At 36.7% G+C, this 24,147-nt stretch overlaps 2 protein-coding genes across 3 annotated transcripts; one reads left to right on the forward strand and one right to left on the reverse strand.

Annotated features, from left to right (window-relative positions):
• Positions 1–1,093: 1,093 nt before the first annotated feature.
• On the reverse strand, positions 1,094–18,100 carry eme1 (essential meiotic structure-specific endonuclease 1). The gene is given in 11 exon segments (XM_048170509.1): positions 1,094–1,139; positions 6,160–6,336; positions 6,468–6,657; positions 8,251–8,366; positions 8,465–8,612; positions 9,361–9,485; positions 14,080–14,169; positions 16,065–16,192; positions 16,358–16,772; positions 16,774–17,083; positions 18,059–18,100. Coding segments are annotated over 9 exon segments (1,671 nt in total). The 5' UTR covers positions 17,056–17,083; positions 18,059–18,100; the 3' UTR covers positions 1,094–1,139.
• Positions 18,081–23,545, forward strand: mrpl27 (mitochondrial ribosomal protein L27). 2 transcript variants are annotated; one of them, XM_048170511.1, is made up of 4 exons: positions 18,081–18,205; positions 18,589–18,714; positions 18,864–18,937; positions 23,163–23,545. In XM_048170511.1, the coding sequence occupies exons 1-4, from the start codon at positions 18,166–18,168 to the stop codon at positions 23,367–23,369; spliced, it is 447 nt and encodes a 148-aa protein (XP_048026468.1). In that variant the 5' UTR covers positions 18,081–18,165; the 3' UTR covers positions 23,370–23,545. The 2 variants fall into 2 exon arrangements, with proteins under 2 accessions (XP_048026468.1, XP_048026467.1); XM_048170510.1 differs by having other exon boundaries at positions 18,098–18,205; positions 18,580–18,714.
• Positions 23,546–24,147: the final 602 nt, after the last annotated feature.

A 24,147-nucleotide genomic window follows, 5' to 3' on the forward strand; every position in this document is an offset into this window, starting at 1 on the left:
TTTCAATTGATGTATGGTTTGTTAGGATAGGACAATATTTGGCTGAGATACAACTATTTGAACATCTGGAATCTGAGGGTGCTAAACAATCAAAATACTGACAAAATCGTCTTTAAAGTTGTCCAAATGAAGTCATTAGCAATGCATATCCACTCACAAAAATACATTTTTGATATATTTACAATAGGAAATTTACAAAATATCTTCATGGAACATGATCTTTACTTAATATCCTAATGATTTTTGGCATAAAAGAAAAATCGATACTTTTGACCCGTACAATGTACTATGTCCAGGGTCACATATATACATATTATATATATATATATATATATATATATATATATATATATATATATATATATATATATATATATATATATCTTTAGCAAATCTCAAAATAAATATACAGTTTTCATGTTGTGATGCTTAAATTGACACAATTGCCTACATGTAATTAATTAAAATAATTAAAATAATAAAAAAATGAGTATTGGTCATAATTCTAATGTCAGTGCTTCCAAACAGATGCTCAGGCAATATATGTGCCTTCAGCACTCATTCCCTTTAGTTTGAAAGAAATTAAAGATGAAAACGGAAGTAGCATGTAACCTTGGACCGAAGCACAGTAAAAGGAGAAATGGAGTGTAAAATCACCAGATTAATTTCTCGTCATACCTTTTCATTCCCAAAGATGCATTCATCATCATTCTAGGTCACCTCCTGTGTAGCTCAGACACAACTAACGTCATTCAGACAGGAACTGAGCACCAGGTTAAGGACAGCAGCTGTGAGAAGATATTATTGACACGAATTTGGATTGATCCAGAGACCTGTCAGGGATAAGCGATACTCATACATGACACATGCTGTGGGAAAGCGTACCAACACGTACAAACTTTTTTGGACGTAAAAGGTCAAGTACAGCTATTGACCAAGGAATCTCAAGCACTAAGTCTTGCAAAGCCTTCAGCGGATTGAGGGGAGTGTGACAGACCTGTGAATTGAGAGACACGATGAATGACACCCTTTGTCTTACCTTCATCTTTCCATCTCACCGCTGCCTTCCTGTGAGAATAAAGTGTGTCTTTTGCAGACGACGGGGGCTGTCAAGCACCTCAATTCTGAGAATCAGTCAGCTGCAGGGAAAAAGGAAATAAAGACAACAATGGATCACGAGAGAAAACCGGAAAAGTGCCTATCACTTTGGGAAGAACCGGCAGCTTCCCACTGGTCGTTTTTGTGGAGCAAGATCTTCTAGCATGTGAAAGCTATACTCCAGGTGCCGGTCTTGTGCAAAGCCATTTAAATAACAAACAGGAAAGTAATGGCCCTGACTTGGCTCATTGACCAAATCTCAATATGTGCCGTGCACATGAATTCATATTTGTGTGCCTCCTCTTGTCAGAGTGTTTTCAACCTTATATCAAAGACTATTCCCAATTTGTTTCTGCAGATCGAGCAATCTGGCATGGCACTGATTGGAATGTTAATAAAAACGCCCCAGAGGGTGACGGTGTGTAATGAATACTGAGCGGCGGCGAGCAGGACACCGGCGTGGCGTCTCGCACACATTGACACATGCTCGTACACACACGGACGGCCTCAGGAGACTCCTCCGGGACGCAGTCCATCAAACCACCTTACAGACTCCAGAAGGTGCATGCTTCAAATAAATAAGTAAACGACCCAGATACATCATAAAACACACACACTGACAAGCAGGAAGAACGTCAGGCTCGCTCAGCTCCACACAAATAGCCCAATTAGCGATCGCATCAGGTCGCTACGGGAGAGGGATCATGAGGAGGGCGAGAGGTGGGCATTGATTAGGGGTCCCTGCAGGGCTGAGGCCTGGGATCTAAAGTAAATAGAGCCCTGGCCTGATTCCACGCAGCAGTCTCAAACTCTCAAGCACCCTTCGGAGAGCAGAGCCTCCCACGGAGGAAGATTGTGAGGAGAAAGTGAGCGGAAAACAGAAGATAATGATCCAATTTCTTAAGGACCATCAATGGGATTCTCTATCTGGTTTTTGATGGCCAGATGCTCTTTGAGGATACTGAATGTGCTTAAGATCTAGATGTATAGAAAGAATTCTACTCAAATTTGTCTGTTACATACTTTACATTACACAGTAAGCGGCCGTTCACATAGAACTCATTCTTGCATATAAAAAAACAGAACAAGATGCAGCTTGAATTATAATAATTGCACCTCCTGTACATGTTGCCAACAAGCGATAGACATTTTATACCTCCCTCTCCTAAGCTTCTTCTGATTGGCTCAGAGTTATACACATTAAGAAATGTTATTAGAGAAATAAGAGTCATCTGCATGGTGTTACACACATGAGATGAAGACTGAACTCATAATAGTTTTCTATAAAATGTTTTTAAATTATATATGGTACATCTTCAATGTATTTTGCCATGTAGAAATGACGTGACCAGCAGTGTTTCACTAAACGTTAGAGAGAATCCACACGCTCATTCAAAGAGCGAAAATTAGACAGTGGAAGACACTTATCATCATGCTTTACCAGCAGAAACATTGGGTGAATCAGTACCTAGTACATGTTTACATAGCAAAAACATTGAAAAGCAATCCAGTGAACGACAAAAACAGCACTAAAAGCAGAACAACGTTACAGACAAAGAAATCGACAAACATCAGATGTTTGCCACCGATTAACTACATAATATGAAACAGATGTATGTGCAGATTTTGCACATGTCATTTGTGGTCAGGTTAGAGCAAGTATACAATCTTTTTCATGCAACAAGACTGAATGAGGTGCGTTATTTGGATGAAGAATGTGTTTCACCATCATGGGAGTGTAGAGGTTTTGTGAAGAAGATTCCATACCGTAATGTGATGCTACCACCAGGCATCACACTTTTTGACTGACTACAGGGAATAAGGAGGATCATAAATTTTGTAAAGTGTTTAGGTAAGAGCATGCAGAACTGTAGGTGGTTCTATATGCTACCTTCTGAGACTTAAATTTAATGCTGGCAACCAAGAGGGCTGTGACACGGCTCCTCTAAGGCTGATTGAAGACCAAACGTGCTGTTGCATTCTGGATCAACTGTAAAGGCTTGATAGTGCTAGCTGGAAGGTAAGCTAGTAAAGCATTGCAGTAGTATATATAAATCATGTGTTTGACTAAATAACAATTTTAAAAGATTTGTACCAAATCAAACTTTATGGAGCAAATGCATCAGTCACTCTATCATCTAGCCCATAGTTTGCCAAAATGGGATTTGCAAACCCTTGATGAAAAATTAATTAAATCATAAAAAATCATTTTCAAAACTAAAGCAACATAAATCTAAATAAAACACTTACTAAAAAAGATTATTTTGCTTACCTGCATGAGATATAACCCTTAACCCGCATCAGAGAGCTGTGAACATGCCAATGTGTTGTTAAATTATTGAAATATTACATTAAAATCTCACTTAAAGTACTTAAAGTAAATATTTTACATTAAAGGTGTTTGGCTGACAAATATTTTGGCAATCTCTGACCCAGGCAAATAAGGCAGATGGCAACATGAACAGGTTGAAAAAAACAACAACAACAACAACCCAGACTACATTAAATATGGGTTTATTTTTGTTTACTGGCTGCCAAAAGCAAGGAACCATCAAAATTCAAGAAGCATCAAACACAAACAATATAGACAAGCCAATATAATGATAATAATTTTGTTATGCACTCAGTTCCTGGTAATACTGATACATTTTTTGGACTTTAAGGACAGTTTTGCTACTGTGTTGGATTGCTACGTGATGTTTAATATAACATCAAGTTGAGGACAGCAACACCAGTGTGGAATCACTGGTCTATAGTGTGCAGTCAGTGTGAAGCAATTCTGCCCTCATGTGGCAATCAAAAATTCAGCCAACCAACTGAAAAAAACAAAAAAAAAAAACACCAAAAATCCACTGTGAGAGAAGAAAACTGTACATATGTGCAGTCTAAAAAAAAAAAAATGCTGGTAGGAGAGGGCAAGGTAGAAAACAAAATCCTGCAATAACAATGCAATGTTTTTTCCTCTGAAGTTAAAAAGCTTCTAGCTCTGTCAGCCAAAGTTGGGTTTTTTTTGTGTGTTTTTTTTTGAGGGCTTTGCATCTCTTTTCCCGGAAGAGCTGGATCTGAACACTTGAATCACTTGCGTCTGATTTGCAAATGAACAAAAGAAAGGCAGAAGCGGAGCCATATAATGATTTATTTTTAAAGAGAAGCAGGAAACATTGATTGAACGCTGGTGGCAAAGAAACCAATACCACAGTGGCCAGCCTACTCATGCTCTGAAATAAATTGTTAGAGTCTTTGACATTTTCTCTTGTCATTTTAGCGAGTGGCTCTGAGTGGATCGTGATTCACCAAGCACCAAGGCAAAACACATTGAGAATGCAATGGAAGGATAATATCAGTCGCTTTGCCTCGTTGGCATATCACTTGCCTGAGGAAATGTGTTATTATTATGCCACTGTCGTTGGAGGGCCAGCACACTACAGGTGGCATTATTGTGGCACAACTCAAGAAATTGGAAGTGCCCCCACTCTGCCAAGAATATGAAACTGTAATTGGAACAAAACAGACTCACAAAACCATAAACAGCACTGCCTGTGGCACTCCATCTTGTGTGGCGGCCGATAAGAAGGTGCATTTTTCCAAGAGATGAGCTGAGATGAGAATATCCAGGGAAAGACAGTGACTAACAGCCCTGCTTTGCTTCCCACTCTATTGACTGTGAGTGAAGGTGGCCGACGTTGACCTACCGCCACTCCCAATCCTTATTAATCTCCAACAAGAAGCAGGAAGAATCCTGCGTGCACCAGAAATGAGAAACTGCTACTCTGCTGAACAGAAATGCTTTACAGGGTCCAATCTATCATGTGGAGTAGTCATGACTCATATATGCACATTTGCACATCCAGTAGCTGAAGATGAACAGACCCTTTGCACTTACACAGATATTCGCGTTTTGATGCAAATGGAATACATGCAGAGAAAAACTATTCCTCCAAAACATTTAGGTTAGATGAGTTACTTTGTAAGTCATAATATCCTACAACTGCTTTTTGGAAATTAAAGTCCCATTCAACCATTCACAAGTCAGTGAAGATGTTAACACTGCAGACTCTAGGTCATAAAAGCTATTATAGTCTGTGTTCAGAGTACACGAAAATTGGATTTCGTACTATTCAGCTAAACAATCACTCCAAGGTGATCCCTTTTCAAGCTGCTGTAATTCTGTTCGTATAATTCCCTTCAGCACAAGCACACACCTACTAGCCATAGTTTGTTATGCCATCCCTTAAACTGTAGAGGAAATACTGCCTTCAGGGACAGGAATGAAGCATGCAGCTCATCTCTTAAGCACATTTAACGGCTCGTTACCCCACTGCTCGTTTTAGGCAACACGGCACTCCTTGGTCAGGTGCCATTCTCTAATGTGCTGGAAATGAGCCATGAGCCTCTACAGTCCTTAGACAGCGAGTACGGTGTGCTCAAGGGGCCATTTTGGTTCCGAAATGCACGCAGTAGTGCCTTAAACAGGAAAAGAGCCAAAACTTAGACTGCGGCTTTTGTAATTAACAATGACCTGTTTAGTACTGCTAAAACATGTAGATAGATAACATAAAGGGAATTAATTGTAAATGAGGCATAGGCCTTAAAAACCTCCAAATGTGTCAAATGAAATACTGTACGTGTATCGCATTTCTGAGAATTGACTGCATTTCTGATTTACACTGAAAAGGCTTCCGCCGTCCAAGGTTTTTGCCACTAGGATGAAGAGAACAAAAAAACTCTAAGAGTATTCCAGGAAAAAGTGAAGCTTTCAAGGTTCACTTCTAGGGTACAGAGGTACAGAAAGGTTTGGACCACGGATATATGAGGAAAACTAGCTCTGATGAAAGTGAAGTAAAATGGTTTACGGTACATTAAGAAACATTTAATGGCAATGATTTATAGTAAAAACAGACAAACATAACTTTGAAAATCTGGAAAATTCAGGCTTGAAATTTATCAAATATATGAACTGTAATAAATACCTCAACCAAGCCGACATTGCACTGAAATGTGAGTCACTATAATACAATTCTTTTGACATTTGTCCTCATGCGTACAAGAAGGCAAAATAACCTATACAGCAGAATCAAGGGGCTGCTGGGCATCATGTGATGTCATCATAAGAAACAACCGTTTAGAAAGCTCTGGACCAACTCTGCGGGTTGTAGATGTCACACCCTCTCCGCGACGAATGAGTACATCTGACAGCAGACCAACTTTTTCATGCTCCGATTTGCACTGTGCATATGCCTACAAGTAACAAATATACATATACACTAAATGTCAGATATAAAATGATTTATGAAAACTGTGCCGTTTGTTCATTTGTTTGCTGATAATGGGTTGGGTTAAGACACTTCATAATTAAAAACAGATTTAACCTGAGCAAGGAGCCGAGGAGATGGGTAGGCACTGAGTATAGCACTGGCCATATCAGGGCTGACACGGTTCAACTGCTGTATTTGTCTCTTCCAAACATGCAGAAGGCCGTTCCCTGTGCGGTCCACCTTCTGACCCCCTGCCCACTCACTCTCCAAACAAAATGTGAATCCCGTCTTCTCTCGCTCCCGCCTGGTAAAAATAAACATATACAAAAGTAAGAAATAAACAGCAGTAGCTAAAGATACAGCTGGTTGGAAACTAGGGCTGCAACAACTATTCGATAAAATCGATAATAATCGATAATGAAAATCATTGACAACGATTCTCATTATCGATTAGTTGGCTCCGCTCACCGCACACGGAAGACGGATTACAGCACTGAATAACACATTTCTATGGACCAAAATGCATCTAAAAATAGTGGAGGAAACAGAGTGAGCTGCTGCGGGAAAGGTATGAGATCAAAGCTGATCAAAACATGAGAATTACTTATTTTAAGCTTCAAGCTAATGCACTAGCGTAATGGCTTGCCCTGTCAGGCACTTTGACAGATGCATGTGCGTCCTCAGCTCAAAACGTTCATTCTACGGCTATATCCTTATCTGTAAATGTTACAAATTCAAGCGAGCATTTACATTTTGCATAAAGGCTCGTCCTTACAGTCTGCGATAAACTTCAAACTTTACTGAATGAGCGCCGGCGCGCGCACCTGCGTCAGACACACGGAACACGGGAGAGAAGGAGACTATTAATATTCAGCGCAAAAATATTCATTTGGCTAAAATACCTGTTTAAAGTTAAATTTAGATTTAAAAGTCAACATGTCATTCAAGTATTTTATGATAGTAGTAATTGTAAAGCGATAGCAACATGTAATTGAATATAAATGTAAGACGTTTCTTATAGCCTATTTACAGGATAAAGAAATGACAGTATGAGGTGATTGTGTCCAGAGTGAACGTGCGTGTTCCTGCAGAACATTTATCTTCCCAGTTGGTTAACAATGAGTTTGTGTTTTTCTTTATTATCTTTATTGCTATCTTCATTTTTAATGTAGAGTAGAGATTTAAACTATATTCATTATATACAGTGCTAAAGTTATTAGACATCTGATACCCAATGTATAGTTTGTGCCACAGGTTAGGGCAGCATAAACTATCAGTATTGGTGTTTACTAAAATCATTTATCATTTTTCATGTTTCTGTAATGGTTAATCCATCATTATGTGTAAGCTCTTTAGTTACAGCAGTATTTCTAAAGCTACAAAATATTTATTGTTGTTATCCATGATTTTTTTTATTTTACTGCTTTACAAGAAAGACAGGAAAAAGTAAAACACTTCATAGTTTTTTCCCCAGATGCCCAGTTACAGTCAATACGAACAAAATTTTTTTTGGATATTATGTGTGAATATAATTTATTTAATACTATTTAGTTGTTTCAGTTTGTTATTTTCCTAATAAATGGCAATACAATTTTTAGTTTCAAACAAGTTTTTGATAGATTCCTAAAATATTTGTGTTCTCTCTTTATTATATGTAGTTTAATAAATGACTGAATGTTTTCATAGCATTTAGCCGGCACATTTCTTTAAAGTACATTGGGCAGGATGTGCAATAGTGTGTTTTATTGTCAATAAAATAAAATAAATAAAATTAATCGATTAACCAAAAAAAATAATAATAATAATAATAATTGGGCAACTAATCGATTATCAAAATAATTGTTAGTTGCAGTCCTTATTGGAAAGATAAATATGGAAACAGTGGCTTCCCACTCACTTGAACGGCGCCTCGGCTACTGCTTTGGTTGACATGGTAATATAATCAGTGAAGTCTTTCCAGGTAGAGAGGAAGCGAACCTGCACACCAGTTTGCAGCTGCAAGTCGACCAAAGCCTGATGGACAGGTGTGGGAAGAAAGGCTGAGTTGAAGCAGAGGACCTCAAATACGGCCATGAATTTATATCGACTGCCAACGAGGTGGTTCAGCTTACCTCCTCAACCTGCACTCGGGAGACCTCTGGAAGCTGATTGATATCGTCTTTCTTTCTTCTCTTTTTCTGCCCTCCCTGAAGTCCTACATTCTTTTCCTCACCTAGCACTGCCTCACGGAATTTCTTCTGACATTTTGAATTCTGGGATCTGCAAAAGAGCATTTAATGCTAAATTAAGCAATTATTTGTCAAAATTAGTCTGTCAAAATAAATCAGAATATGCAACTAATGCAAATGTTTGTTTTATGATTTGTTTGTCTTTAAAGTAGTGCTGTCAATCAATTAAAAAAAAAAAACTAATTAATCGCACATTTTTTCTGTAATTAATTGTGACTGGTTTATTAGGGTGCTGTGACTTTAAGACCTGCCGCTGCCGAACATTGCTCGGATCTGACAAGCATCTCATTTACTCTTTAAGGTCTTTTAAGACGTTATTTAACTCATTTAAGACTGCTTTTATGAGGATACTCGACAAAACATGCATTTTGGCATAATTGTGTGTTATTGTTTGTACAATCGCGGAAGAATTATAATGGAAAAAAAACAGATGCTGCCGTTAATTGCGTTAAATATTTTTAATGCATTAAAATAAAAATATAATCGCATGCGTTAATTTTGACAGCACTACTTTAAAGTTGTTATTGGTTAATCCTTGGGTAAAAAGCACCATAATTATCTTAACACTGAATATTAAAAAAAAAGTTCCAAGTTAAATACAACTCAAGGATTTTGAATTTTACTTCTGATACATCACTCAGTGTTGTAAAAAAATGAAAAAGTGTAGTATTTAATAAAAGTGCAAAGCTTGTATTTTTGTCAAAGCAAAGCTTTTAGATGAAATCTTAAAAATTGTCAACCAATAAAACAATGTCTGACACTCTCAGTAAGTCACTGACCTGAAGTACTTCTCTATGTCAATCACGACCAGATTGAGGGTTCTGCCTGGGTTCCTGCTCATAAGTCCTTGGATCCAGGTGGTCAGAGATATGCCGCTTTCAGTCAATACACCGTTGCTTTGACTCTACATTAAAAACAGAAAACCCCCACAAAGGATAGAAATCCCCAGTGTTTTCCAATAATTACCTGGAGGCCCACCATAGTCTAATCTGTGCTCCCACATTATCATAATCATTAAACCAAAAATATTTTAAAACTTCTCATAATATCATAAAAGTTTTCTAACGTTGTATTGCGCCATTGCTTTGGCAAATTATCTGTCAAACGAACTAAAATTGAAAGCGCAATATGGTTTCTGCCCTTATCAAATCACAAAAGACTATGATTTTATTAAGTAAGCATACAGCCTGTTTGCGCCGTGTTTCAAAGCGAAGTGCGCAATTAGCTCACACGATCAGCTCGTGATCCAGTGTTTTCTGCATTTCAGTAAAGGTCAGTTCACAGAGAATGGCCCTGTCCCAAATGGCACCCTAAATCAGGGGTTCCCAAACTTTTCAGCCCACGACCCCCAAAATAACGATGCCAGTGACTCGCGACCCCCACTATCCTCGGAGGTGGTTAACGAGTTGTGCACAAAGGCGAACACGCACTAACGCATGTTTCACACATAGCTACTCTGTTTGCAAGGCGCATTTTTTCTGTGCCCATATTAATGGATTTCACACTGCACGCGGATGCGGTCCGGCAGTGCGTTCCAGGAGCAGCGCGTCTGCAGCAGTGCAGCGATCATTTATGCGCCGAGTCTATTTTTGCTGTGCTGCACAGCGATGAATTAAAACAACAGCGCACTGTTCGCATTAAAATAAACATGTATTGGCGCGAAAAAACTAGTAATTTCATCATAGATTCATATAGTTCAAAGTCTCTGTTACACAGTTTAAACACGGCTGCCTCGGGTAAAGCAAGGAAAATAACACCTTACCAGGCATTTAGGTGAACAAGGAGACATAAACAATAGCACTCGCCTCTGAAGGTGGAAAAACAGTTCTTTATGACCTGAGGGATTTATTGTAAAAAGATTTAAAAGGAAAGAAAAGACGAGAGTCGCCTGTTTTTGTCTATTTTAAGTTTTTTTTTTTTTTTTTTTTAAAACGTTTTGATTTTAACATAAAGCTTACGTTTAAATGTTTTGCCACTTGCGTGAGCAATATATAAATCTAAAGTATTACTTCAGATAAATATAAAGTAATGAAATGAATAAAACGTTTAAATATAGTGCGTTTAAACGTGACATCTATGAAATATAGTGTAGGCCTATACAAAGAGAATCGCTGTGCTGACAAGCCATATTCAGTAACAACTTTTGGATTTGAAATAAAAATAAGTAAATGTTGTGTTTGTGATACACAGCCATGGATCAGTTGCGCACTGCAAACGCGGCATATGTGAAGCGTGTGCTTCTCCGCTCTCCTCCGCTGCCTCCCTGCGTTTTCTTTTTGATCGATATTAACCAACGTTTCATTTTGACAAAAATAATATCCAAAGCTTAAAGCCTAAAGAATTACGTGCACATGTCTTAATGTTTAACATGTTGCAGTAAACTGACCTGCTGCAGCTGATGCTGTTGCTACTATGTCATTAATCTGTCGTAATCACCTCAGGAGTCACGGCCGAGGGGAAGGAAAATCGAAAGGTTGATGGCTTTTTTTATTTGCATGGTTTTTGTTTTTAATTTAACTACTATTTTTAGTATTTTGTGACAATTATTGATAGAATATACTATTTCTAATCCTGGAAATCATCTCGCGACCCCTTCCTCACTGTCTCGCGACCCACCGGGGGGTCGCGACCCCGACTTTGGGAACCACTGCCCTAAATACTCACGGTCTTCCTATGAGTCAGCACTTTGTTGTCGTAACGTAGACTGTCGGGTAGTAGTCTGCTGAGGAGCTCGCTTCAGTGCAGGCTCACAAAAAGTGTGCATTGACCATTGTCCCTTCTGAAACCTAAAATGACACCCTATGGCAGCTGTCGGGAACCTATGGCCAGGTCTCTCACCCATTACCAACAAATGATCAATAAAAAAGATCAGCTTTAAAAAAAAGCAGAAAAAGCAGCCAATTAGATTTCCTTTGTTGTACAGCCTACCAAAGTTCATGAAAAGTTTAGAACAATACTATATTTCAAGTTGTACCGGCCAAAGTGCCATGAAAGCAATCAACGGCATACCACTTACTATTATATGATAACCTAGAGCTCCTGCAGCTACATTAGCTTGTTTGTGGTAATGGTGAAAACAATTTTTAGAACGGCAGCGAAAATTTAAAAGTGACTGGACTGAAACATATTCTTTTAATGAAACTGGTGTTCTGCTGTGCCAAGTGACATTTCGAAATATTTCACCAGGTACTTTCGCTTTTGCCACAGAGACCTTTTACGTCCTATAAATGTGTCATATTTATAATAATCCATGCAGCTTTCAGTGGACAGGACTGTTTAAAGTTATTAATAATGAAATGGATGAATGAGAAAGTAAAGAGCAGGATGTGCTTGATATTAAAAAGGAATATTAAAAGCGCAACAAGCCGGAAAGGGAACTGAATCCGCTACTGATAGGATGCATTCTGTGCGTGCGCTCCGAGTGGAAAATCATAGTAGCCTTTTTCTTCGGTTGAACGGCTAAACGAAATATGTCAAAATGCCCACCTTGGTGAGTATTCACGTAAACACAGTCGTCGTAAGCACTATGCGTTGTTCTTCACTCACTCACTCACTTACACACACACACACACAGAGAGAGACAGAGACAGAGAGAACTCTGAAGAGGATTTATGCTCCTCAGGTGGTCACTCAACCTCACAGTGAAAGCCCTGCACAATAAATTCCATATTGCTACTTGTTATATATTGTTTGTTGCATATTTGTTTGTTTTTGGTTGTCTATAGACTAGAGCTGCAAGATTCTGGAGAAATTCAAGTGTGGGTATCTACAGGTTGAAGTAAAGCGCGTGGTGAATGCATGGAGAAAAGTCTTTATCATTGGTCGAAAAAGCTGTCTGTCAAGGTGTGGGTTAGAGTTAGGGGTTAGTTTCTGTTGTAGTAATTTACCTTTCGGCACACCCATTACTCCGACCAGCAGCTATCCATGTCTCGAAAAAAATGTTTTGTTTAAAATAGAGATAACGATTCTCCCACAATTCTGAATAGACATCAAAACAAAGTAACATGTATGTTAATTTCTGTAGTCTATTTAAATATATCTAATTAATTTGAACTAATTATTTTTAAAAAATTGTGAATGAATGATAAAGACTTCACTTGTTTAATTACTGGATGAATCAGAATTTTGAACAAATCACTTGAACGAATAATTCAATGACAAATACATATTTTTAACCAGTCACTTGTCGCCACCTACTGGTGTAAAAATTTAATTGATACAATCGTTATTTGAAGCGCCAAGTTACATTCATAAGGTGATTTCCTCTACTTTGATTGCTACCGTAGATATCAGTGTTTATATCTGAACTACAAATTTTAATCTCAGTACTTCTGTGATAATTTGTATTATTGTAACAGAAATAATGATACTGTGTGGTTGAAAAGACTTTGTGAGGCTATTCCTTACACATGATAACTGCTCTCTCTTGATCTGCGGCAGAGCCAAAGCAGATCTGAATGCTCGCTGTGATCGTCCTTGTCAAAGGTTTAACAGACACAGGCGAATCAGTGTCATTAAGAAATAAGGTCGCATGGGTGTTTGAATCCAGATCGTGATCTTTTAACGATTAATCGTGCAGCATTACTATGGACCTAATAAAGGTACTATTATTGACATATTTTTTAATAACATTATATTACTTTTTGCTGTGGCTCTTTTGGAAAAATGCATTAACCAAAAATGAACAAATCGCTCTTTGGTGAAAAAGGTTCCCGACCCCTGCCCTACGGTCTTGTGGACTTCATGATCACGCGCACGTTTCAGCCATTTTAAGCTCGTAAGTGCATATGAAGTGACAGGGCCATTTGAGAAAGGGTCAATGAATGCAGTGAACTCAATCTCTGCATTTGCTATGAGTTTAATGTGCATTTGGGAATGTAGCGGGCACCAGTTAGACATTATTTTCACATTTGCATAATTTTCAACATTTTTGTAGGAACATGATTACAGCATTTCCATATAATTAACGAGATCCGTTTGTAACATTGTTTTCACAGAAAAAAACTGTCAAAATAAAAGCTCAAAGGTTTATCCCTTGCAAGTGTAGAAATTAGGACAAAAGTCTTGTAATTATTATTAATTATTATATTCTAATTTTTATATTTTTGGCTTCCTAAAACACAGGTGTGAATGTATATGTATATCACAACTAAAAAGAGGGAGTACCCTTTAAAGTTCAGGTGGGGACAGACATTTCTCAAAGATTAAGAAACAGGACATTTTAAAGAGCTTATGGATCATTTTTACATAATTGAGATGTGATCCCATAATTGTATTCATTACCCTTAATTGCTCTGACTCTTCTTGGAAAGGTCATAACTGCATTTTTTTCTGTTGCCCTTTCGGCCACAAAACTCTTTTAATTTCATCGTTAGTTGCCACATCATACAAAAAGGGCACATCTAGCACATCAAACAATTATCCTATTAATAGTTAATTAAGTAATTATAATGGTCCAATAGGAAATCACACCATGCCACTGAGAATAATGTGCCTACCTTGCAGTAGTTGTTAATCATGGTCACAAAGTCATCCACTGGAACTTGGATTATAGTATGTGAGTCTGGAATGGACATCATCTCACCAGTCTGCAAACAAAACAATTGAACTAGTCTAAAATCAAGCGTAAAATGATTTAGATCAGTGGTTCTCAACCTTTTTGACTCCAAGGCCCCCCTTTGTTTGAGTATGTAATATGTAATTCTGGCACTTCTAATGTAATAAAACAAATAAATTAAAAAAATATGATGACAATTTAATGCTGTACTTCTTGTTGTTTTTAATTAAGATTACAGTATGTTAATAATAAAACCTAATTTAAATAATTTTAGAACTTTAGGGCTCCCCTGGAAGTTTGCCAAAGTCCCCTAGTGGGAACAGGCCCCCAGGACAAGAACCAATGGTTTAGTTCCTAATTTCTACCCAGATTTGAGACATCACATAGAAGTTTAAGCATCCTCTTTATCTACAAACATTAGATAAACATCTTATAATGCTATATTCATGTATTTGAAATTTTAAATGTCAGACATTCAGCATCTTTATTTGTGACATTCAACAGGAAATCCTTGGGTTATTGCAGATAAGCAATATTTTGGCAATTACATCATCCAAACAAAAATGAACATATTCAATTGTTCATACTCATTTCCCCTATTTTTACATGTAGATTACCTTTGCCATTTAATAACGCTAACTTATAACTTAATAGTTATTCTTTATCAATCTCAAAATTAATATCCATTTTTCATACTGTATTTTGTCATATAGCATTTAACCCTTGTGTGTCTCTATGGACATGTTTGTCTTTTTTTTTTTTTTTTTTTCATTTTGCCTGTGTTAATGCCAACTGCATAAATTTTGGCACAGGTGTGTATTTTCATAGGAATTTCACCCTCATTTCCTTTAATAATTCTATTTTACACTAGTTACACAAAATAGCTACACTCAGGACCTTAAGGACAAAAATGTCCCTACTGAAACCCATTAAAAACTGCAATTTTTAATCCCAGGGCCATTTAACTATAAAATGATGCAGTCTTTGTTAATTAGGCTTTCACTTTGTTGGCAAGGCTTCAAAATTATTTAATATTTTTTACCAAATGGTGCCATTTTCTCAGGTATGGCCTATAAAAAAAAAATTGCTTTATTCCTGTTTTCTGCTTCTGCCTATTATAGAGCCAACTGGATAAATTATGCAGCTTTGTGTGGGTGTGTTGGTATGGATGTCAGAGTGTGGTTTATATGTGTGTATTAAAAAAATGTATTAAAAAAATGTGTGTGTATGTGTAATATTTGAAAGAGAAAAACTCTACTATACTGCAAATCACAAATTCAACCACTGTGTGTACCAGTGGAGCTTTGCTAGCATCTAATGGGGAAAATTTGGTACTGCACCTAAACAAAATCTTATAGAAAGCTCACTTTTTGAGATATCAACCTCATATTTGGAACACAACTTATTTAGAATTATGGCATTGATTTTCTAGCAGTTTTAGAGTTCAACGTTTCATAAAATATATATTTTATATAAAATAATGTTCATAAATAATTTTCATAAACTTAAAACTATATAACTTTTTTCTTATTTTACTGTTTAAACTTTTTTTTTTTTTTAAACTTCAACAATAATCTGCCAAGGGTCTTCTTTAAAATGAGACCAAACTTAAGTCTGTGCTCCCAAACTTCAAATTTTTATGAGTTTTTGGACATGGACATTTGTGTCCTCTATGAACCTATGTGTAACTTTTTTTAATTGACGCACAAGGGATACAATGATATTAGTTTGTAGTGTTTTTATTTGTAATTTATTTAGAAAAAATATTATTATTATTTTAAATTTTAATATTCAGCCATAACATAATTTATTATAATGATTTATTATTATGATTTATTATAATTTGTATCACTATCTGCACTTCAAAGCCAATGACAAGGAATATGGCTAAAAGTTGCATCTGTTTGTGTAGGGGGGCTGTCGTGCCTGAGAGCAGGGTGAGCGTCTAGCCCAGGTGACACTACGAGGAAGAGACTGCTTCTCTATGGCACAATTGCAGCCCATTGCATGCAGGGAAGTCAGGAGAGCACCGCCACCTTCCAGCTGCAGCAGGCCTATGGGGGAGAGACAGCTAATCAATACTAATCCATTCAGCAAATGCAGCTTAATACCTCATGCCAGTGATTTTTAACAACTCAGGAAAAGTATCAAAGCGCACCGAGCACTGAAAGCAACTGTGACAGCAAAGATGAGCACTGCAGGCACACACTGCCACCTACCCGGGTCGACCGTCACCACCATGTGTTTGATGCACTCCTCTGGCCTTAGGGCTTTCACAGCATCAGCCAGAGCTTTCTTCTCCATTCTCAGTCTCTCCTTCTCTTCCTGCTGATGCTCTCGCATTGCTCGTTTCCTCAGGGCTTCCAGTCTGGCAGCCTCCACTTCTGCTGGGGTTTTCTTGCGTTTGGCCAGGTAAGTGCCATTCTCCGCTTCAGGTGAAGGTTCTTTTGTAAGGTATGGTGCATCGTTGTTTGAGCTACACTGCCTTGTTATATTTCTACAGATCTTGTTATGTTCAACCGGCTGGGCCTCGGGGTTGATATGATGTGCTGGAACATCTAAGAGGTGTGAATATCCATTAGGAATCACATTAGAAGCCCGAATCTCCTCTGTACCGGTGGTACCCAGACCACACTTGTTTCTGTTTCAGTCTCACAGCTAAGGGAATGATTGCCTCCTCCTCCTCGCTGTCACTACTGACCATCAACACGTCACTTCTAGCAGTTCCAGTGGAGGTGAGGACCTTTACAGTTGAAATTGGATTAGCAACAGGAGCCATTTCTGAGTCTGAACTGTCTAAAACCACCAAGTTGGCCTGTCTGGATTTTGACTGTGAGAAATCGAAGACAGGCAGCTCTTCTGAATCACTGGAGTCGCTGTCACTTAGGAGGAATCCAGGTCTGCTGACGCAGGTCATGCTGAGCTGTCATCCAAAGATCTGCAGTCTGAAGGAAAGTTCAAATTAAAACACGTGCAAGTCAGATTTTCTGAAATAGTTTAGATCTGTAGTACTGCTGATATTTCTTCCCTCCACAAAATAAGTAAATAATGCAAAAAAAAGTGTTTGTGTGTACAGCTTTATATTTATTTTATTTATATTAATACAATGTGTAAAAATATAAAAAATATATTTTCTTTTTAGCAACATTTTATTTGTAACATTTCTTTTTATTTCACAAACTGTTTATATTACTCAGTTATTAACCTTTAAGGTTTTTGTTTTTTTTAATGAATGTATTAGATTCTTCAATTTTATTTTTTTGAAAATTGTGCAGCTATAATCTAACTCCAAAACTGATTTACAAATTTACAAACACAAACGATGATACAGGTACTGTGAAATGTTCATCAATACCCATTCTCACTGACTGAACACTACCACAAATCATTCTGACAATTATTTTATTTTTGTGATATTTAAGTGGGGAGAATTCACAACCATGAATAATATATCACAGAGACAATGGAAAAGATCAGTCTCTACAGACATTATTTGCCTTGCACTACTGTAAAGTCATACTATATTAATATATTTCTTTCAAACGGTCTCAGATTCTGGCATTTTGTTTTATCACAGTCATAGATGGATAATACCAAGCTACCGCAGTTTAAATACTGTACAAACACTGTAGTAACTACGGTATTTTAGTAAGAAAATATGTTTACTTTACCAAAAATGTTACATAAATATTTAGTTGAAACAGGGCCAACCACAGTGCGGATTTCGCAATATTCAGTCACAACCACAAACAACATAACTTATTTACATTCGCGAACGCGAACAGGCAAGACAGCAACAAAGAACAAGTTTTCAACTCAATATAGCAGACCACATAAAATACCAAGGTACAAACGCTCATGTAACTCAACATCCTCTCAAACTCTTCTATTGTAGTTAAACAGAGGCAATATTCACAAACTTTATATATTTCTCTCTACTCACGCCAACCAAATTCTCCAGTTCGCGGGTTCTTCTTCAAGGATCACGGGAGCGCGCCCGCTGCGTCATACTCTGACGTTATTCAAGATGGCGGCGCTCGCGTCCTTGATGCTGCAATCCAGAGCCAGTAAGTAGAATGACAGTTTATAATTTTTTCCCTTTTCGACTTATATCATGTATATTGTAAATCGGGTGTGAATAATAGTTGCTGATGTAGAATAATGGAGCACTTTATCGTTTAGCGTTTTGTAATAACTGTGTGAGTAAGTAGTAGCATGCTAAGCCACCATTTCCTAACACAGCACAGTGAGCATGTGTTAAATGTTGACAACAGAACATAAACCGACTAATGTTTTGTAGTACATGGTAATGCAGAGCATTAATGATTACGTTGATATAATGCCCCGTACACATGAAACTGATGTCTATTATGTGAAAAAAAAGTTTCAACATAATCCATGTTGCAGGTAATGATTTCTGTTGATTTTTTTTTTTAAATTGTCTTTGCAGGCATTCTGTTCAGTCAAACACCCACAGTAGTACTGACGAGATTTGCTTCAAAGAAGTCAGGAGGAAGCAGCAAAAACCTAGGAGGGAACAGTGCTGGCCGCAGATACGGTTTTAAGAAACAAGATGGTACTTTTTGAGTTTTGACCTTGATATGATGTGAGAAACGTATCAGTTTTGTGTGTGGGTTTTATTGTAGCTAGTATTTGTATAAATGCCTTTTTATATCCTCTATTATTTTGTATTATAGCACATGTTTTGTCTTTCCTTCTTTTAAGGGAACTTTGTACATGCTGGCAATATCCTCGCAACACAACGCAAGGGTCTAATGCGCTGGCAACCTGGAGCTCATGTAAGATGTTTAGAACAAAATATCTGGTTACACTTTATTTTAAGGTGACTGTGTTACACTGTAATTGTACATTTAAGTACTGAGTAATGTTAAGTAACTACATTTACTTACTATAGGGTTAGGATTAGGGTTTGGTTTAGGGTTAGTTGCATGTAATATGCATGATTTATAGTTATTACTATAGTAACTACATGTAACAATGACACAGGAAAATATTTGGTAACACTTTATTTTACAATGAATAGCTGTTTATATAGTTACAGCTGTGTCTGGTCATAGTAAGTTATCATGGCCCGGTTTCACAGCCAGGGCTTAGCCTAAGCCATGATTAGGCCTTAGTTCAATTAGGGCATTTAAGTAACTTTTAGAAACGTGTCTTAGAAAAAAATATTACTGATGTGCATCTTGAGACAGTTGCACTGACATATTTTGAGATATCTCAGAGCAAGTTTCTTTCAGTTGAAACAGTTCAAACATGCATTTTAGTCTAGGACTAGCTTAAGCCTTGTTTGTGAAACCGGGGGAATATGTTTTATATGTTGTAATTTTATACAGTTTGTTAATGATAATTTTTGGTGACCAAAACACACTGTTGATATTTTTGTACACTACTTATTTTTTTATATTATTTAGTGCTTCACAATTGTTTTACCTAAAAATGTACCCATTTTCACAAGCTTACAATGACAGAGCAAAAGCAGCATATATAGGGCCCTATGAAATCCGTTTTATTTTTTCCCAAATTCCGTTTTAATTTTTCTGGATTCCGTTTTTTTCCGTTTTATTTATTTTTTTGACTCCATTTTAATGGTTAAATTAAATTTTAGTAATCAAAAAGCATGTCTAATTAATTGAAATAAAGAATCTTGTCCAATTTACCAACAATTTAATAAAAGTTTAACACAAAAATTTTCATTTTTTTAGGGTCCTATGATGAACGTTTTATTCTCTCCCCTCAAATTTTATTTCTACCAAATTCTGTTTTCTGGATTCCATTTTAATGGTTTAATTCCATTTTAATTATCAAAAAGCATGTCTAATTAATTGAATTCTTAAAAACAACAATATTTATTATTTAAAAAATATATTTTATGAATTTTTTTTCAGAAGTTCTGTTGTGTATTTAAATTTTTCTGGCAATCAAATGAACGCATACCATTTAATTTATCTTTTAATCATGAAATTAAACATTTTTGTCAAACAATGTGCTGCACAACAGAGCTTTACTGTTAAAATTAAAACATGGAAGAAACACTGAGATTATTGTTTAAAAATATATTTTAACAATTTATTAAATATTCACAGACACTAGTCTATATCGCGATTTAATTTAAGTGTACTGACCTGCTTTTAATTCATTCATCAACCATTTGACAAATTCCGTGACATTCCGCGTTATATAGTAAATTCCGTTTTTATGAATGGATTCCTCGATTCTGTGATCGCGGAAATTATAGGGCCCTACATATAACAATTTCTGTTGGAAGTCACTAATTCTTTTTTTATTATTATTTATTTTATGACTTAGGTTATTTTAACATTTCTTGACACAGTAGGGTCCAAAAGTCTGAGATCACTAGTGAAACTTACACTGTGTGCACAATTTTTAGGCAAGTTGTATTTTTGAGGATTACTTTTGTTATTGTACAACTACAGTGCTCTTGGTCAATCCAAAATGTTAACAAACCCTTAAACCTGAACATTTAAGTAGTAAAAGTGAAGTTTGGGCTTTCTTAAGAGAATATCTATATGTACACCGTTATTAGGCAACTATTAGTGTGTAGAATTATTATGCAACTAAATGAAAAACAAAGATTTTCCCATCTCACTTGTTTATTTTCACCTGTTAAAGTGAGAATAATACAACTCAATTTACAAATAAACATTTCTGAAATTTCAAAAAAAAAAAAAACCCTCAGTGACCAATAGACCTCTTTGGAGCAGACGTCACAATTACGTCACTTGCAGCTGCGTGCGCATAGTGGTTGCAGAAAAATAGCGGTAGCAATTGGAGGAAAATGTGCAAAATCCACAGAATAAGAGAAAAACGTTTTGTTGTGGCTCTGGATGTTGGAATCGGAATGCAAAAAAATATAGTCTTCATTTTTAAAGAAAACCATCGTTGAAAACGTCCTTTGAAGCTAAACGGAGACGTTTCACAGACTGGACTGATGACACCTGCAAGGATTAGTCTACTATTAAAGCAGGAATTTGATGTAAACAGTAAGTCTACATAATATTCACATATACAGTTCAGAGGACATACATACATAGCAGTTACAGCATGAAATAATATTTAAACCTATAACATTTTACATAGATAACTTTTAAACATAGTCTATAAAATTTTTATTTCACAATTCTGACTTTTTTTCTTGCATTTGCGTGTTTATGACTCCCAGTTCGGCCATTATAAATCGCAATTGTGAGTTTATTTCACAATTCTGAGGGGAAAAAAGTCAAAATTGCGGGATAAATTGCAATTCAGAAAACGAGTATAACGAGTTACAGGATAACGAGCATATCTCACAATTCTGTTTTTCTTTGTAAGAAATGTGAGATATAAACTCAGGTTTGCGAGAAATAAAAGTCAGAATTGTGAGATATAAATTCAAAATGAACTTTTTTTAATTCTTTTATTTCGTGGGTTCCATAGACTGCTACTGCTCAACTGTCATTTTCTGCAACCAGGTAGGCTCCGCCCATAAAAAAACGTCATCGCTGTTTGCAAACACCAAATTGGTCTATATAGCACCCTTCTTTTCGCTAACAGTCACAAGCCTTCCATTCACGGAGTCAGTCAGTTTCTTGATCTGGTCAGAATCAACTTTTTGTGCAGCCGCAACCACAGCCTCCCAGACACTGTTCAGAGAGGTGTACTGTTTACCTTCACTGTAAATTTCCTGCTTAAGAAGGGCCCAAAAGTTCTCAATAGGGTTTAAGTCAGGTGAAGAAGGGGGCCATGTCATTAGTTTTTCATCTTTAAGGCCTTTACTGGCCAGACACGCAGTGGAGTACTTTGATGCATGTGATGGAGCGTTGTCTTGCATAAAAATCAAAGTCTTCTTGAAAGATGCAGACTTTTTCCTGTACCACTGCTTGAAGAAAGTGTCTTCTAAAAATTGGCAGTAGGTCTGAGAGTTGATTTTGAGTCCATTTTCAACCTGAAAAGGTCCAACTAGCTCATCTTTAATAATACCCGTCCATACCAGTACCCCACCTCCACCTTGCTGCCGTTGAAGTGGAGCTCTGTGTCCGTTAGTGATCCAACCACTGGCCCATCCATCTGGTCCGTCTGGAGTCACTCTCATCTCATCAGTCCACAAAACCTTTGAAAAATCTGTCTTCAGATATTTCTTGGCCCATTCTTTATGTTTCAACTTATGTGTCTTGCTCAGAGGTGGTCGGGTTTCAGCCTTTCTTACCTTGGCCATGTCTCTGAGAACTGAACACCTCGTACTTCTTGACACTCCAGGAAGGTTGCAGTTGTGGAATATGGCAGCACTAGGAGGATAATGGGTTCCTGGTAGCGTCATGTTTGATTCTTCTGGTTAATTCGCGTCTTTTCTTCTCGACACGTTTCTTGCAACCCTGTTGACTATTTGCAACAAAATGTGTGATGGTTCTGTGATCACGCCCCAAAATCTTAGATATTTCGAAGAGTTCTGCATCCCTCTGAAAGACTTTTTTACAATTTTTGACTTTTCAGAGTCAGTTAAATCTCTTTTTTTTGGCCCATTTTTCCTGAGGAGAATAATCTACCTAATAATTATGCACACCATGGTGTTGATCTCCTTAGGCCACACCCTCCCTCGTTACACAAATACGCATCACCTGATATGCATTAAATCCAATAAGCATTCAAGTTTATACAGCTTGGAGTTGGAAATTATGGATAAAATGATGATATGATCAAAATAATCACTTGCCTAATAATTGTGCACACAGTGTATAGTTTTGCATTTTTCTAATGAAATAAAAAAAAAAGCAGAATTTGTTCATTACCAATAATATTATCAATATAACAAATTTGATAACTGATAAATAAATACTTAAATAATCTGTATTTTTTTTTATTTTTTATTTCTCAGTTTTACATCATAATACTGCTTTGTTTTAAATTTCTCAAATTCCTAAAACTTTATTTCCATACAATTATGTGAAAACTGGAAATATCCAGCATTCTTCTTATCTGAAGGTAATCTCTCATTGTCTGTCCTCACAGGTTGGCATTGGAACCAACAAAACACTTTATGCCCTAGAGGACGGTATTGTCAGATTCACCAAGGAGGTGTACATACCTCTACCACGAAGTGCGGAGGCCAGGGATGTGATCCCAAAACTTCCCAAGGGTTCTGTTCTGTACAAGACCTTTATCAATGTCATTCCTACAAAACAGGAGAATAAATTTACACTGGTGGACATGGTATGAAAAAGACTTTACTGAACTTCAGTTTGGTCTGGATTTTTTTGGACTGGTAACCCACCCTGGAATATTTTGATGGTCTCCACTCAGATATGTCTGAAAATTAAGCAGGAAAATATTTAATTTCTTTTTATTTGTACAGTTACTGTATGTTCTACTCTATTAAACATGTTTACTTAAAACTATGTCACATTATGTTCAATACCTTGCACACTATATTATAAAATACAAATTGATTTATATTGCAATCTAGAAATATTTGTCCTCCTTAAAGTCAGCATTTATGGAAAGCTACAGGAAACAATGTTAAATGCTGTTTGTAATCCATTTTGCTTACATAATCTGCCACATTTCTGAGTGAAGCAAGATACTGTAAAATGTTGGACAGAACTTATTTTATCCATCAGGAATTGATTGAATCATAATAGTTGATTGAATCAACCCAAAAGTGGTTGTGAATGAAGAACAAGTTATTACATTTTGATAAAATAAAGATTTTTACTTGGAATGCACAGATAAATTGTTCATGATAAGACCAGGATGATGTACTGTGAAAGTAAATATGGTCTGTTCACATTCCAGTAGACTTTAAAGACACAGAGGACTGTATTAAAGTAGATGGGATGGCTCAGTCTTTCAGCAGATCAATATAAAGTTACAAGCACTTGCAGCCTTTAAGATCTGCTTTTCATGGAGCATTAAACAGTGCAAACATTGTCCTGTTGCTGAGGTGTTTTAATCTGCTTCATTGACTTTATCCATTCATGTTTCCTAAAATTCAGCA

Source organism: Megalobrama amblycephala, linkage group LG20 (genome assembly GCF_018812025.1).
Source record: "Megalobrama amblycephala isolate DHTTF-2021 linkage group LG20, ASM1881202v1, whole genome shotgun sequence".
NCBI lineage: Eukaryota > Metazoa > Chordata > Actinopteri > Cypriniformes > Xenocyprididae > Megalobrama > Megalobrama amblycephala.